This window comes from Lampris incognitus, chromosome 20, assembly GCF_029633865.1.
Source record: "Lampris incognitus isolate fLamInc1 chromosome 20, fLamInc1.hap2, whole genome shotgun sequence".
In the NCBI taxonomy this organism is placed as follows: domain Eukaryota; kingdom Metazoa; phylum Chordata; class Actinopteri; order Lampriformes; family Lampridae; genus Lampris; species Lampris incognitus.
In genome coordinates, this window is record NC_079230.1 from 24,606,347 (window position 1) to 24,619,912 (window position 13,566).

Genomic DNA, 13,566 nt, shown 5'->3' on the forward strand with positions numbered 1-13,566 from the left:
TATCCATTGTTCATTTGTTGTAGTGCACTTTGAGCACATTAAACTAGTTTACTGTATGCATGAAAGGTGCTATATAAATACAGTATAAAGTCTACAGCGTCCGTGTCCTCAGAGGATGTCAGAGTTAAATCTAGTCTTCACATCTAGAAAAAAGTTTAGCCGAAAACACCATACGACCTGTATGGATTTTGTGACGCATGTGTGTGTCTGTCCATTTGTTTATCTCCCAGTTGTACCCCGTGACTGTCGGAAAGAACTGGAGAAGACAGACACTGTCTCTGGGCCAGGTGGAGCTGACCCTGTCGCTCAAGTATCGTCCACACCAGCTAACACCGCCCAGCGGCACTCTGTCGCTGCAACAGCCCATCTTTGGTGTCCCTATCGAGACGGTTGCCCAGTAGGTCTCCCTCAGTGACCACAGAGACCGACGACCCGTGAAAAATAACATCCGAATTGTGGAAAAAATTAATTGAATTGAATGTTCAACAGACTCATCATTTCAGAGCTCTGGTTCATAATAATAATAACAATACTCATAATAACACATTTTATTTAGAAAGAAACTCAGACACTTTACAAAGGTAATAAAGTGAAAATTAAAATCAAATTAAAATCAAAAACAGAATTTAAAAAAGATATGATTATGGATTGTAAACAGACTTAACAAGTTGTGTTTTAAGTGCTTTTCTGAAGCACTTAAAATGCTTTTTATCCAACCCGAGCATCTGTAATGGTAACGCAAGAAAAAAAGGAAAACAAAACAAAAACTGCATTTCTCTACTAAATACATCTATCCTTCCATCCATCCATCCATCCATCCATTATCTGAACCACTTATCCTGCTCTGAGGGTCGCAGGGATGCTGGAGCCTATCCCATTGGGTGGCAGGCAGGGAGACACCCTGGACAGGCCATCACAGGGCCAACACACACACACACACACACACACACACACATTCATACCGAGGGACAATTTAGTACGGCCGATTCACCTGACCTACATGTCTTTGGACTGTGGGAGGAAATCCACGCAGACACGGGGAGAACACGCAAACTCCACACAGGATGACCCGGGATGACCCACCAAGGTTGGACTACCCCGGGGCTCGAACCCAGGACCTTCTTGCTGTGAGGCAACTGTGCCACTGCGCCACCATGCTGCCCTGCTAAATACATATCTAGATAAATATTCTCTTCTTAAAAAGTCATTGCGTTATAAGAAAAATATTTAGTATGAATATATCTATCCAGGGTCTCTCCCCGCCTGCTGCCCAATGACTGCTGGGATAGGCTCCAGCATCCCCGCGACCCTGAGAGCAGGATAGGCGGTTTGGATAATGGATGGATGGATGGATATGTCAATAGATATTTTTGAGAAATGTTTTACTTACCTGTTCTTCGAAAAGTTTGGCAAGAAGTATGTGATGCTGCATACATTTAATATATTTCTTCATGAACATGTAAAGCAGTTTCCTGCGGGCATCCGTGCTTGTTTTTTTATCTTTCTTTTTTTTCTGAGTTTGTTTCTCCCCGAGTAAATGGTGTGAGTGTCCAAATTGACATTTTTGAACATGGCATTGTCTTGAACGCAGCACAATTCTGCAAAACCAGTTGTGTGGAGGGTTTTTGAATTTTTTTGTTTTGAATTTTTTTCCCCCCAAGTTTATTCGTCGTATATGAAAGCAAGGTTACATTTATTCTCATAATGAAATGCTCTATTTGCTGGCTCAACACACAAGTGGGAAATAAAAGTACTTCTAAAACTACTGAGAGAAGATATAGTACAAGAACAGTCTACAGTAAATGTACTTTGTTGGACAGTGTGTGACAGTAGGGAATGTCTGCACAATAGTAAGGTGACGGTGGTACTGTCAACAGTAAACTTGCAGATTGTGCGGTCAGTAGCAGTAACTATAATGAAACAGGTATTTTAAGCAGTAAGCAGTAAACTTACGCAACTAGCAATTGAGTGGTCATTTTATAAGTTTGATGGCGTGGAGGGTGAGGGTTATTTCCCGTCTCACCCTGTTTTAGAATGAGGTTTAGGAAGTGAAAGAGGTCCTTTTTAGCAGGGCAGTTAAACAGAAATTGGGTATGGCTTGAGTGTAGACTGACACAAACCACAAACACATGCTGTGTGCATGTTTTAAAAATGCAGAATTTAGGTGCCTGTGTGTGTGTGTTTGTGTATGTAAACCAAATTGGAGATGTTTCATTATATTTACTATATCTGTACTCAAAATGCACTGATATGGTGATCCTCCTTATCAATGCAAAATGTAGCTTTTAAGAGTCTCACTGAGCATTTTATTTTGAAATCTTTTGTCTCTCTTGCCCGCTTGGCACTGATGAGTATGTTGGAGAGAGATCCCTCTTTTTAATGTTCTTCCTGAGGTGTATCCTGTTTATTTTCCTATAGAGGTTTTTCCTCATCTGAATCGAGGGTCTGAGGGTAAAGGGTGTCCTTTATTGTATCTAAAGCCCTTTGAGACTGTAACGGTCATCGAGGACTATTACAATTAACTTGACCTGCTTGATATCATGTGCAGATTAAGAAATTATTTGTGTGTTTGTGTGTGTGTGTAGCTATGTCTGTTTGAGTCCTGTTTTATAATCTGTAGGTGTACCTGTGTCTCTGACTTTGGAAATTTACAATTAATTCTGTTGTATATGTGTGCAGCTGTGCGTATATCTGTTTAACTTCAAACCGCATGTGTGTGTGTGTGTGTGTGTGTGTGTTTATATCCTCCTGCTTCCTCCTCAGACAGGAGGGGGTGCTGATCCCCCACGTGGTGCGCCTCTGTCTGGAGGAGGTGGAGAGGAGGGGCCTGGAGGAGGTGGGCATCTACAGGACTTCAGGAGCGGCTAGTGACATCAACTCTCTGAAAGTCATCTTCAACAGTGGTAAGGACATAAAGCTGAGTCCAGTTGCTCTCTGCAGTCTTCTGATGCTAACACAGAAGAAGATATAATAGGTTACAACGGTTGTTCAAAGTTGGACTGAAATCGGAGAAAAATTTTAATGTCTAAAAACTTTGAACATGGCATAAGAAAACATTCAGCAATGGGTCGTCTGGGTAGCGTGGTGGTCTATTCCGTTACCTACCAACACGGGGATCGACAGTTCGAATCCCCGTGTTACCGCCGGCTTGGTTGGGCGTCTCTACAGACACAATTGGCAGTGTCTGCGCATCGAAAGCCCGATGTGGGTATGTGTCCTGGTTGCTGCAGTAGCACCTCCTCTGGTTGGTTGGGGTGCCTGTTCGGGGGGAGGGGGAACTGGGGGGAATAGCGTGATCCTCCCACGCGCTACGTTCCCCTGGTGAAACTCCTCATTGTCAGGTGGAAAGGAGCGGCTGGTGACTTCACGTGTATTGGAGGAGGCATGTGGTAGTCTGCAGCCCTCCCTGGATCAGCAGAGGGGGTGAAGCAGTGACCGGGACGGCTCGGAAGAGTGGGGTAATTGGCCGGGTGCAATTGGGCAGAAAAGGGGGTGGGGAATCCAAAAAAAGAAAAGGAAACTTTCAGCAACTTTTTTTGATTTGTAAATTACTTTTTAATACTTTTATCCATAACTGTTCTCAATTGCCTCAAGACTTGTGAGGGAGTGGTCTAGTCCTCATTAATATTCATAAGCTGATGTTTGAGTGACAAGTACAAGCACAGGTTGGTGGTAAGGGTGGGCGGGATTTGATATGTTGGTGGTTTAATCTGATTGGAGGCAGCACGGTGGCACAGTAGTTAGTGCGGTCGCCTCAGCAAGAAGGTCCTGGGTTCGAGCCCCAGGGTTGTCCAACCTTGGGGGTTGTCCTCTGTGTGGAGTTTGTATGTTCTCCCCGTGTCTGCATGGGTTTCCTCCAAGTCCTCCGGTTTCCTCCCACAGTCCAAAGACATACATGTAGGTCAGGTGAATCGGCCGTGCTAAATTGTCCCTAGGTGTGAAAGTGTGTGTGTTTGTGTGTGTGTGTATCGGCCCTGTGATGGACTGGCGGCCTGTCCAGGGTGTCTCCCCGCCTGCTGTCCAATGACTGCTGGGATAGGCTCCAGCATCCCTGCAACCCTGAGACTAGGATAAGCGGTTTGGATAATGGCTGGATGGATGGACGATCTGACTGACTTTATGTAAATGAGTGTTTCTGATGACATGAATATCACAAAAAAAAACCGAGAAGCTGAACTAGTGGGTTCACTTCTAAAAAGAGAAAAGTAGAAAAAGTGAATTCTATTATTTATGCTTTTTTCAATTTAAAGAGACAGTACAAAATGCATGATGATTAAAGTAGTAATCGATGTTAGAAAACAATAGTGTTATAATTTCGATCCGATTTTAATGCACCTCAAGATTCAAGGCAATAATACAGTACAGAACTAAAGTAGCTAACTGGCGAGTTGCAGATTTTATAACGGCACCTTTAAAGCGCTGGAATTCCTTTTTGATTTGCAATTTCGACTTCATATTAAGTTAACGCGTGATGAGGGTGAACTGGGAATGTCTGGCGGAGGCCCCTGTCCGTGAGGTCTTCAACTCCCACCTCCGGAAGAAGTTCTCGTGTATCCCGTGGGAGGCTGGGGACATGGAGTCTGAGTGGGCCATGTTCAAAGCCTCTATTGCACATGCAGCAGGCAGGAGCTGTGGTCATAAGGTCATCGGTGCCGTCGAGGTGACAACCTAAGAACCCGCTGGTGGACACCGGTGGTGAGGGAAGCTATCAGGCTGAAGAAGGAGGCCATTTGGGATTGGTTGGCCCAGGGGTCCCCTGAAGCAGCAGACAGGTACCGGGAGAACAGAAGGGCTGCGGCTTCGGTGGTCGCGGAATCAAAAAACTCGGGTGTGGGCGGAGTTCATCAAGGCTATGGAGGAGGTCTTTCGGTTGGCCTCAAGGAAGTTCTGGCAAACCATCCGGCGACTCAGGAAGGGGAAGCAGGGCTTGACTCACGCTGTGTTCAGCTGGGGACGGGAACTGTTGACCCGGACTGGGGATGTTGTCGAGCGGTGGAAAGAACACTTTGAGGAGCTCCTGAACTGGGCTAACACGTCCTCAGTGGAGGAGGTAGAGTCTGAAGACTCAGGGGAAGCCCCACCCATATCCCTGGCAGAGGTTTATGAGGTAGTTAAAAAGGTCTTCGGTAGCAAGGTGCCGGGTGTGGATGAGATTTGCCCTGAGATGCTGAAAGCTCTGGACATTGTTGGGCTGTCTTGGTTGACACACCTCTTCAGTGTCGTGTGGAGGTCAGGGACAGTACCTGTGGAGTGGCAGACTGGGGTGGTGGTACCCATATTCAAAAAGGGGGAATGGAGGGTGTGCTCCAATTATCGGTTAGTTAAGAAGCTCCTCAGTGGTAAGGCGCCGGGTGTGGATGAGATTCAGCCTGAGATGCTGAAGGCGTCGGACATTGTTGGGCTGTCTTGGCTGACACGCCTCTTCGTTGCGTGGAGGTCGAGGACAGTACCTGTGGAGTGGCAGATTGGGGTGGTGGTTCCCATATTTAAAAAAGGGGACTGGAGGGTGTGCTCCAATAATTGGGGCATCACATTGCTCAGCCTCCCTGGGAAAGTCTACTCTAGGGTGTTGGAAAGGAGGCTCCGACCTATTGTCGAATCTCAGATCCAGGAGGAACAATGCGTATTCCATCCTGGCCATGGAACAAAGGACCAACTCGTTACGCTTGCGGAAGTGCTGAGGGGGGCATGGGAGTTTGACTAGCTAGTCTACATGTGTTTTGTGGACTTGGAGAAGGCTTACGACCATGTACGCCAGGGCACTCTGTAGGGAGTACTGCGAGAGTATGGGGTACTGGGGCAGTTGCTACAAGGCATCCGATCCTTGTATAACCAAAGTGAGAGCTGTGTCCGCATTCTCAGCACAAAGTCAAACATGTTTTCGGTGAGTGTCAGACTCCACCGAGGTTGTCCCTTGTGTCCGATTTTGTTTGTGATATTCATGGACAAGATGTCAAGGCGCAGCCAAGGGGAGGAGTGTGTCCGTTCTGGGAACCTCAGAATTGCATCTCTGCTCTTTGCAGATGATGTGGTTTTGTTGGCCTCATCAGAACGCGACCTCTAGGGCGCACTGGGGCGGTTTGCAGCTGAGTGTGAAATGGATGAGAGTCAACACCTCCAAGTCTGATTTTAACAGACAGATTGGTGCAGCATCAGCAGTAATGCGAACGTTGTACCTGACTGTTGTGGTGAAGAGGGAGCTGAGCTGGAAGGCAAAGCTCTCAATTTACCAGTCAATCTTAATTCCAACCCTCACCTATGGTCATGAGCTTTGGGTAGTGACCGAAAGGGTGAGATCTCGGATACAAGCGGCTGAAATTAGTTTCCTTCATAGGGTGTCTGGACTCAGCCTTAGGGATAGAGTAAGGAGCTCGGACATCAGGAGGGAGCTCAGAGGTGGTTCGGACATCTGATTAGGATGCCTCTTGGGCGCCTTCCTTTGGAGGTTTACCAGGCACGGCCAATTGGGAGGAGACCCCGGGGTAGACCCAGAACTTGCTGGAGGGACTACATGTCCAATCTGGCCTAGGAACGCCTTGGGATCCCCCAGGAGGAGCTGGAGGGCGTTGCTTGGGAGAGGGATGTCTGTAGTGCCCTACTTAGCTTGCTGCCACCGCGACCCGACCCCAGAGAAGCAGCTGAAGATGAATGAATGAAAAATCCAGTTAATACGTTATCTGTTGTCTTAGTTGCCAGCCAGGTCAAACACCCATGTATCACAGTTTGTAAGTAAAACTGATATCTCCCAAAACCAGTTAGAAACACATCTGGAGAAATGTCAACATTGAAAGAAACTGGCCTCTTTTCATTGCCAGGACTTTGGAAATAGACGTTCATAAACTTGTGTCCTCCATAAAGGGTCAAGCTGTGATATCTGATCTTACATTAATTATGATCCCTTTCATTATGAATCTTGGGTGCTTGGTAAATAAAGGAAATATGATAATGATAATGATTCCCCAATCATCCATCCATATTGTCACGCCTTCCTGCAGATTTGCGTGAGGCGGTGTCCAGGCTGAGGCATGCAGAGGTCAATGTGGTGTCTGGTCTCCTCAAACTTTACTTCAGAGAACTTCCTGAACCTCTCATACCCACTGAGCTGTTCCACCGTCTGGCCCAGACGCTGGGTGAGATGACAACACACACACACACACACACACACACACACACACACACACACACACTCACTCACTCACTCACTCTTGTACTTCTGTCATTGTGAGGACCCCACTTTGACTGCATTCATTCTTTAGCCCTTAACCCTAAGTATCAGAACTGCACAACCTAACCTTACCCTAATCTTAATTCTAATTTTATCCCTAAACCTAAATCCTAACCCTAAAAAATGAAAACAAAAATAAGATGGAAATAAAAAAATAAAATAGGGCATACGTTCCCCATTCTGTTGCATACTTGAATCTAGACTGATGAAGTCTTAATACCCTGAGGTTATGATGTTGTCCCGGATAAACGTATTCAAATGTCTAGTTTGAATAGGAGTAAATTGGGGGGCATTGGTCAAACTTGGTTCTAGACTTGCAGGCTGAAAAACAAAGAAGTTAATACAAATTGAAACTTCCCATATTGCACTTTTACCACGGTTCCTAAGTATGCCGGAAGCAAGTGATGCCTTCCACAGACATTTATCAGTGACTGCATCATGATCTCAGGAAATTAAGACTTTATCAATGTTATGAAAATTTGTGTCTGTTCTCGCTCTCTCTTTTTTTTTTTGACCCCCCCCCCCCCTTTTTCCCCAATTGTATTTTGGCCAATTACCCCACTCTTCTGAGCTGTCTCGGTTGCTGCTCCACCCCTTCTGCTGATCTGGGGAGGGCTGAAGACTACCACATGCCTCCTCCCATACATGTGGAGCCGCCAGCCACTTCTTTTCACCTGACAGTGAGGAGTTTCACCAGGGGGACGTAGTGCGTGGCGTAGGAGGATCAAGCTATTCCCCTCTCCCCCCCTGAACAGGTGCCCCAACCAACCAGAGGAGGCACTAGTGCAGCGACCAGGACACATACCCACATCCAGCTTCCCGCTCGCAGACATGGGCAATTGTGTCTGTAGGGACGCCCGACCAAGCCGCCGTAACACTGGGATTCAAACCAGGATCCCCGTGTTGGTAGGCAACAGAATAGACCGCTACGCTGCCTGGATGCCCGTCTTTTTTAACATTACTATGATAACCGATGCTATTGACGTGCAGCTATTGTTGATAAAAGGAGCATCCGTTCAAATGAACTTCACCTCGGTAAAGCATAGTGAGAGAATGCTAAAGTATGCCTGTTTTTTTTTTTTACCTCACAACTTGGCTCTGTACAAATGGTAGAGCTTAAGCAGTTTGCTCAAGGGCACTTCAGTAGGGAGTATTTTCTTTATTTTTCTCCTAATTCTTGCAGCAAGAACAGTCTCCCCTCACATTGATATAAACCAAACTTTACCAAATGCCATTAATATGAACTTAATTTAACCATTTAGCTGAGGTTTTAAAACGGCTAATAAAAAATTAAACGGAGCTCGTTCTCTGTCTGTCTGTCTGTCTGTCTGTCTGTCTGTCTGTCTGTCTGTCTGTCTCTCTCTCTCTCTCTCTCTCTCTCTCTCTCTCTCTCTCTCTAGAAATCCAAGATTTCGACTCTAAACTGGCCTGTATGATGTCTTTACTTCAGTCCTGTCCAGACACCAACCACCAAACCTTCCTTCATCTCATCCACCATCTTAGACGGTCAGTATCACACAGACACAGACAGACAACAATTAGTTTATTGAAATGACCCTTTGAGCATTTGGACATACATATGTATACCTCCAGGTGGCACGGTGGCGCAGTGGTTAGCGCAGTTGCCTCACAGCAGGGAGGTCCTGGGTTTGAGCCCCGGGGTAGTCCAGCCTTGGTGGGTCGCCCCAGGTCGTCCTCTGTGTGGAGTTTGCGTGTTCTCTCCGTGTCTGCATGAGTTTCCTCTGGGGGCTCCAGTTTCCTCCCACAGTCAAAAGCCATGTAAGTCAGATGAATTGACCGTACTAAATTGTCCCTAGGTGTGTGTGTGTGTGTTTGTGTGTTGGCACTGTGATGGGCTGGCGGCCTGTCCAGGGTGTCTCCCCGCCTGCTGCCCAATGACTGCTGGGATAGGCTCCAGCATCCCCGCGACCCTGAGAGCAGGATAAGCAGTTCAGATAATGGATGGATGGATGTATCCCTCCATGGTTGGCACTGTTGCCCCACAGCGAGGCAATCGGAGGTTTGATCCTGACCCCTCCGTCGGGATTTTGCTCATTCTCATGATTTTGGTCGTCTTTTCTCCAGTAGCAAGACATTGATTAGATGATTTTAATAGTTTAATACTAATTTCTCATAGGTGTGAAAATGTGTCTTTGTGTGGATTGAAATGGGCTGAAGCATTACAGGGGACTTGTAGTGCCTGTTTAGGATAGGCTCCAGCACTGACTTTGAATTGGATTAAACAGGTACAGATAATGGATGAATGGATGATGGATGGATGGATGATTTTGGTCCAGAAATGGATGAATAAGTCTTGAAATCCCCTCCATGGACCAGGTAATCCTGTGCAAACCAGTATGGAAGTGCTGTGTGTGAGTGCTGTTTGCTTATGTCCAAATGTAATTAAAAAAAAGGATTAAATGATGAACTCGCACACACAAGAACGATACCAGTCACATGACCACCAGCCCCACATCCCTGATTTCAACCTGTTTTCAGCTCATGTTCAGCATATCAAGTTGATGCAAGGTTTTGCATGGCAGCAAAAAAATACTCCTAAGTCCACACAACACAGCTGCGATTACAAATACAGTGTCGGCTCGAAATAGGTTGATTTAGAAACCTTAGAGTCAAATAGGATAACTCCTCTGACGATGATATCTTCAATCTGCCCCAGGGTCTCAGAGAGGCAGGAGGTGAACAAGATGTCACTGAAGAACCTGGCTACAGTATTTGGTCCCAGCCTTGTACGCCCCCCTGTGGCATCCCAGTGTCACCACAGCGCTGCTATGGCCGTCTCCCAGGAGGTGGTGGTGCAGGTAGGGATGAGAGACTGAGTCTGTGTCAAACAGGACCAAGTAGTGGAAATGATATTACATAATGTATGAATAGTATCAGATGATAACATATTAACACATCATTTATGTTATATGTAATTAATATATTACATATATGATAATATTATATGTTCTACATTACATATATGTGTTATTAACCTACAACTTATATATATACACACACATACATATGTGTGTGTGTGTGTGTGTGTGTGTGTAAGTAGTGTTTTTTTCCCGAAATCGTCAATGGTGTTATAAGTGCTCAACTAATGAGGAGCGGATCTGTCTTCGCAATGAGGCATTTCAGGAAGTCTTTCTGTGTGGGCGCTGGTATGTTTATGTGTATGTGTATATATATATATATATATATATATATATATATATATAATAGCATATCAAGGCACTGAAATATAATGAAAGCTGCAACATGTTGGAAACTTTTAGTCGTGCTATCATGACTATTTAAATTACCCTCTCTGTCCTGCTTACGGGTGTTCATACCAGAGGTACGATGGGATTATAACTGACAAAGAAAAAAGAGGACAGCGTGTGCAAATGACAGGTGTCGGTGTGAACTGAGATGGAAACTGAGACATCTGTTATCAGGAAATACAGATACTGAAAATACAGTTTGAGATGTGAGCCATACTAAGAGCTTTTTAAAACAGCGTCATTTAAACAGATGACGTTGTCCCAATTTCTGAAATTCTGACATGAAATCAGAGAGGTAGTTATTGTTCTAAATAGACCCAAAGCACTTTGCAGTTATATAGTTAAGGGAAAATTAAATGCCGAATATATGTATATATATATGTGTGTGTGTGTGTGTGTGTGTGTGCGTGTGTGTTTGTGTAATGTGATGGTAAAATCCTCTGGGAATGAATTGTGATTTAGGGCAATGCTAAATTAAATTATGTGTTATCCAAGAAAGTACTGGAAAGGCCTTTAAAACCTGTATCAAATGTAAAAGTATCAAAAAATGTCACCCTCCCTTAAAGTAAACAACAGGGTATTGCAGGGTATAACAGGGGTAACTTGATGAGTTACTGACTAAAAAGTGTGTGTGTGTGTGTGTAGGTGCAGGTGGTCTTTTTCTACCTGCAGTGTAACGACCTCCCCTACGCCCAGACTTCTTTGCCTCATGACCCGGACAGCGGAGATGAGACCACCCACAAGTGAGACCACCACCAAACTAATGCCTGAACGCTTTTTAGTTCGCCAGCGAAACTGTCAGCAGAGGCGGCCTGTAGAATAGTCATTGTACAGACGTTAAGAGGGTCGATGTATTTATCAAACATCTGGACTTGCAATTTGTGCTGTTGATTGGAAATGGGACTCATGTAACTTTTCATGACAACCAAAACCTTCAGCTAGTTTCCATCCACTGCACCTCAGGGGGCTCCGACCCTGTCCGAGAGCGCTCAGGAGATGTGCACGCCATTTTCTCAAATGGGATGTTTTACATGACAGTGTTTTATCATCCTCAGCAAGCCAGACTTCACCTGACTCTAATAAAGACGATATTCCACGTAATCATCTCCGTCTGCCAAAACGGCCGTTGGAAATGTCTCGCGACATAAATCAAGCGCACCTCGTGTCTTTCAAACTGTTATAATGTCACATCTACATGGACATCCAGCAGTACCTGGATGAGGGATGTTGGTGTGTGTGTTTGTGTGTTGGGGGGGGGGGTTAAAATGTGGCTGTGGAATGGTCGGGGGGGTACGGATGTTATAAAAAGGTCAGAGGTCACCCTGCCTTGCCTGAAATCCAATCGGTTATGGTTCAAATCCAACTAGACGGAGTTCAACACGGAGTGCAGTAACTCGTAAAAGTCATGGGCCTACATGCATGAGTTGTATGCGGGTGCAGAGTCACACACATACACATTTGACCAATCCACTCCACAGATGGGGGGTCTCCTTTGAGCCTACTTTACCACAGCACCTGGGGAGGGTGGGCTAGGATTACCTCCAATCTCCTACTACCCCCCCACCCCCCTTATTCTTTTGATCCTTAATTCTGGATCCCAGTCAGACTCTCCCAGTACCATGATTCTGATAGACTGGTGGCTGTGTGTGTGTGTGTGTGTGTGTGTGTGTGTGTGTGTGTGTGTCTGTGTCTGTGCCATAACGGCATCCAGACCAGCCTCTCTGAAATAAAAAAAAAAAAAAAATCAGGGCGAATCACCCTCTTGCCCCCCAGTGCCGTAAATAATCTGTCCCCACTTTACATGGTGGCTGTCAAAATACGGTTCCACTTGCCGACTACAAAGACTGAATGAGGTTCCCATTGCAGACTACAAAGGAGAAAAGGAACCGAGGAAGGCCTGTTTTTCTTTTTTTGTGAACGGAGAGATGAACCAGACACTGGCGACCACAGACGCGACGTGCCGACCGGACACCTGGAGCATGGTGGGAACATTTTGCCGTGGGGGGATTTAGGACACTGGCTTTTACCACAAGTGGTGCTGCGGGGGGAGCCATACGATAGCCTGTGTGTGGTGCCCCTGACTGTTTCTACAACCTGTGTGATGTGGGAAGACAGTAAGGGACACCTTACTGTTACCAGAGCTACGTATGTAGACCACGACTTTACCGGCGACTTAAGAAGCAATTGTGCTTCGGCGACTGTTGCCTTTTTCCCTGTAAAACGAATTTGATGAAACGCACAACTCCGAAACGGCAATGCAGCCCCGTTAGTTTTTTTGTATTATTTTATTTATTTGCACAAAAGGGATCATTTCCACTCAGGATAAATGACAATAGAAACACGATCTAACGAGAGACAATCAACATATTTGCTTTTTTTGGTGCAAAATATCACACACTATACCACTCGTTTAGTTGTGTGTGTGTGTGTGCGCGCACCCGCGTGTGCGCGTGCTACGGGGCTGGTGGCTAGAGCCAGGCCATGCTTGATTAGTCCTAATCTAGCCGGGAGTCAGGTTGCTGTGTTGGCGGCATGTCTGTATGGAAGGCATGCCGGCTGTGGATCACAGAGCTTGACCCTCGGCCTCTCGGGTTCACAGAAGCCCTGTGAGAGTGCGTACATGTGTGCCCGTGAACGCAGACCTGGCTTTAAAGAACGCAGATGTAGGTGTGAGGCGAAAAGTGTGTGTGTGTGGGGGGGGGGGGGGACAGATGGACAGAGACAGACAAAGACTGGCAGATAGATTATACAGGGAGAGCGAGGGGAAATTTGAAGTCCAGTGTGTGTGTGTGTGTGTGTGTGTGTGTGTGTGTGCAGGAGGTCTTGTTGAACTTTGGCTCTGGCTACATTGCGGGAGTCACCTCTCGTAAAACTCCCCCCGGCACATTGTAAACACACACACACACACACACACACTGCGGACTCCCGTGCCAGAGATTTTTATCTCTGACTTGGTCACTGTTCGCACACACCACCACACCACACAGGCGGACTAACCAAACCTGCGGCACCGGTGCAGTACAACGGTCGGTCTGATGTGAGCAAAGCCAGAGACAGCGTGTACCACTTGCA

At 46.1% G+C, this 13,566-nt stretch overlaps 1 protein-coding gene across 1 annotated transcript; it reads left to right on the plus strand.

Moving 5' to 3' along the window:
- The first annotated feature begins 1,537 nt into the window (after positions 1-1,537).
- LOC130130495 (active breakpoint cluster region-related protein-like) lies at positions 1,538-11,434 on the plus strand. Its single transcript, XM_056300204.1, has 6 exons — positions 1,538-1,542; positions 2,764-2,903; positions 6,996-7,130; positions 8,626-8,731; positions 9,903-10,044; positions 11,140-11,434. Exons 1-6 carry the CDS (start codon positions 1,538-1,540, stop codon positions 11,239-11,241), a joined length of 630 nt encoding a protein of 209 aa, XP_056156179.1. The 3' UTR covers positions 11,242-11,434.
- The last annotated feature ends 2,132 nt before the right edge of the window (positions 11,435-13,566 follow it).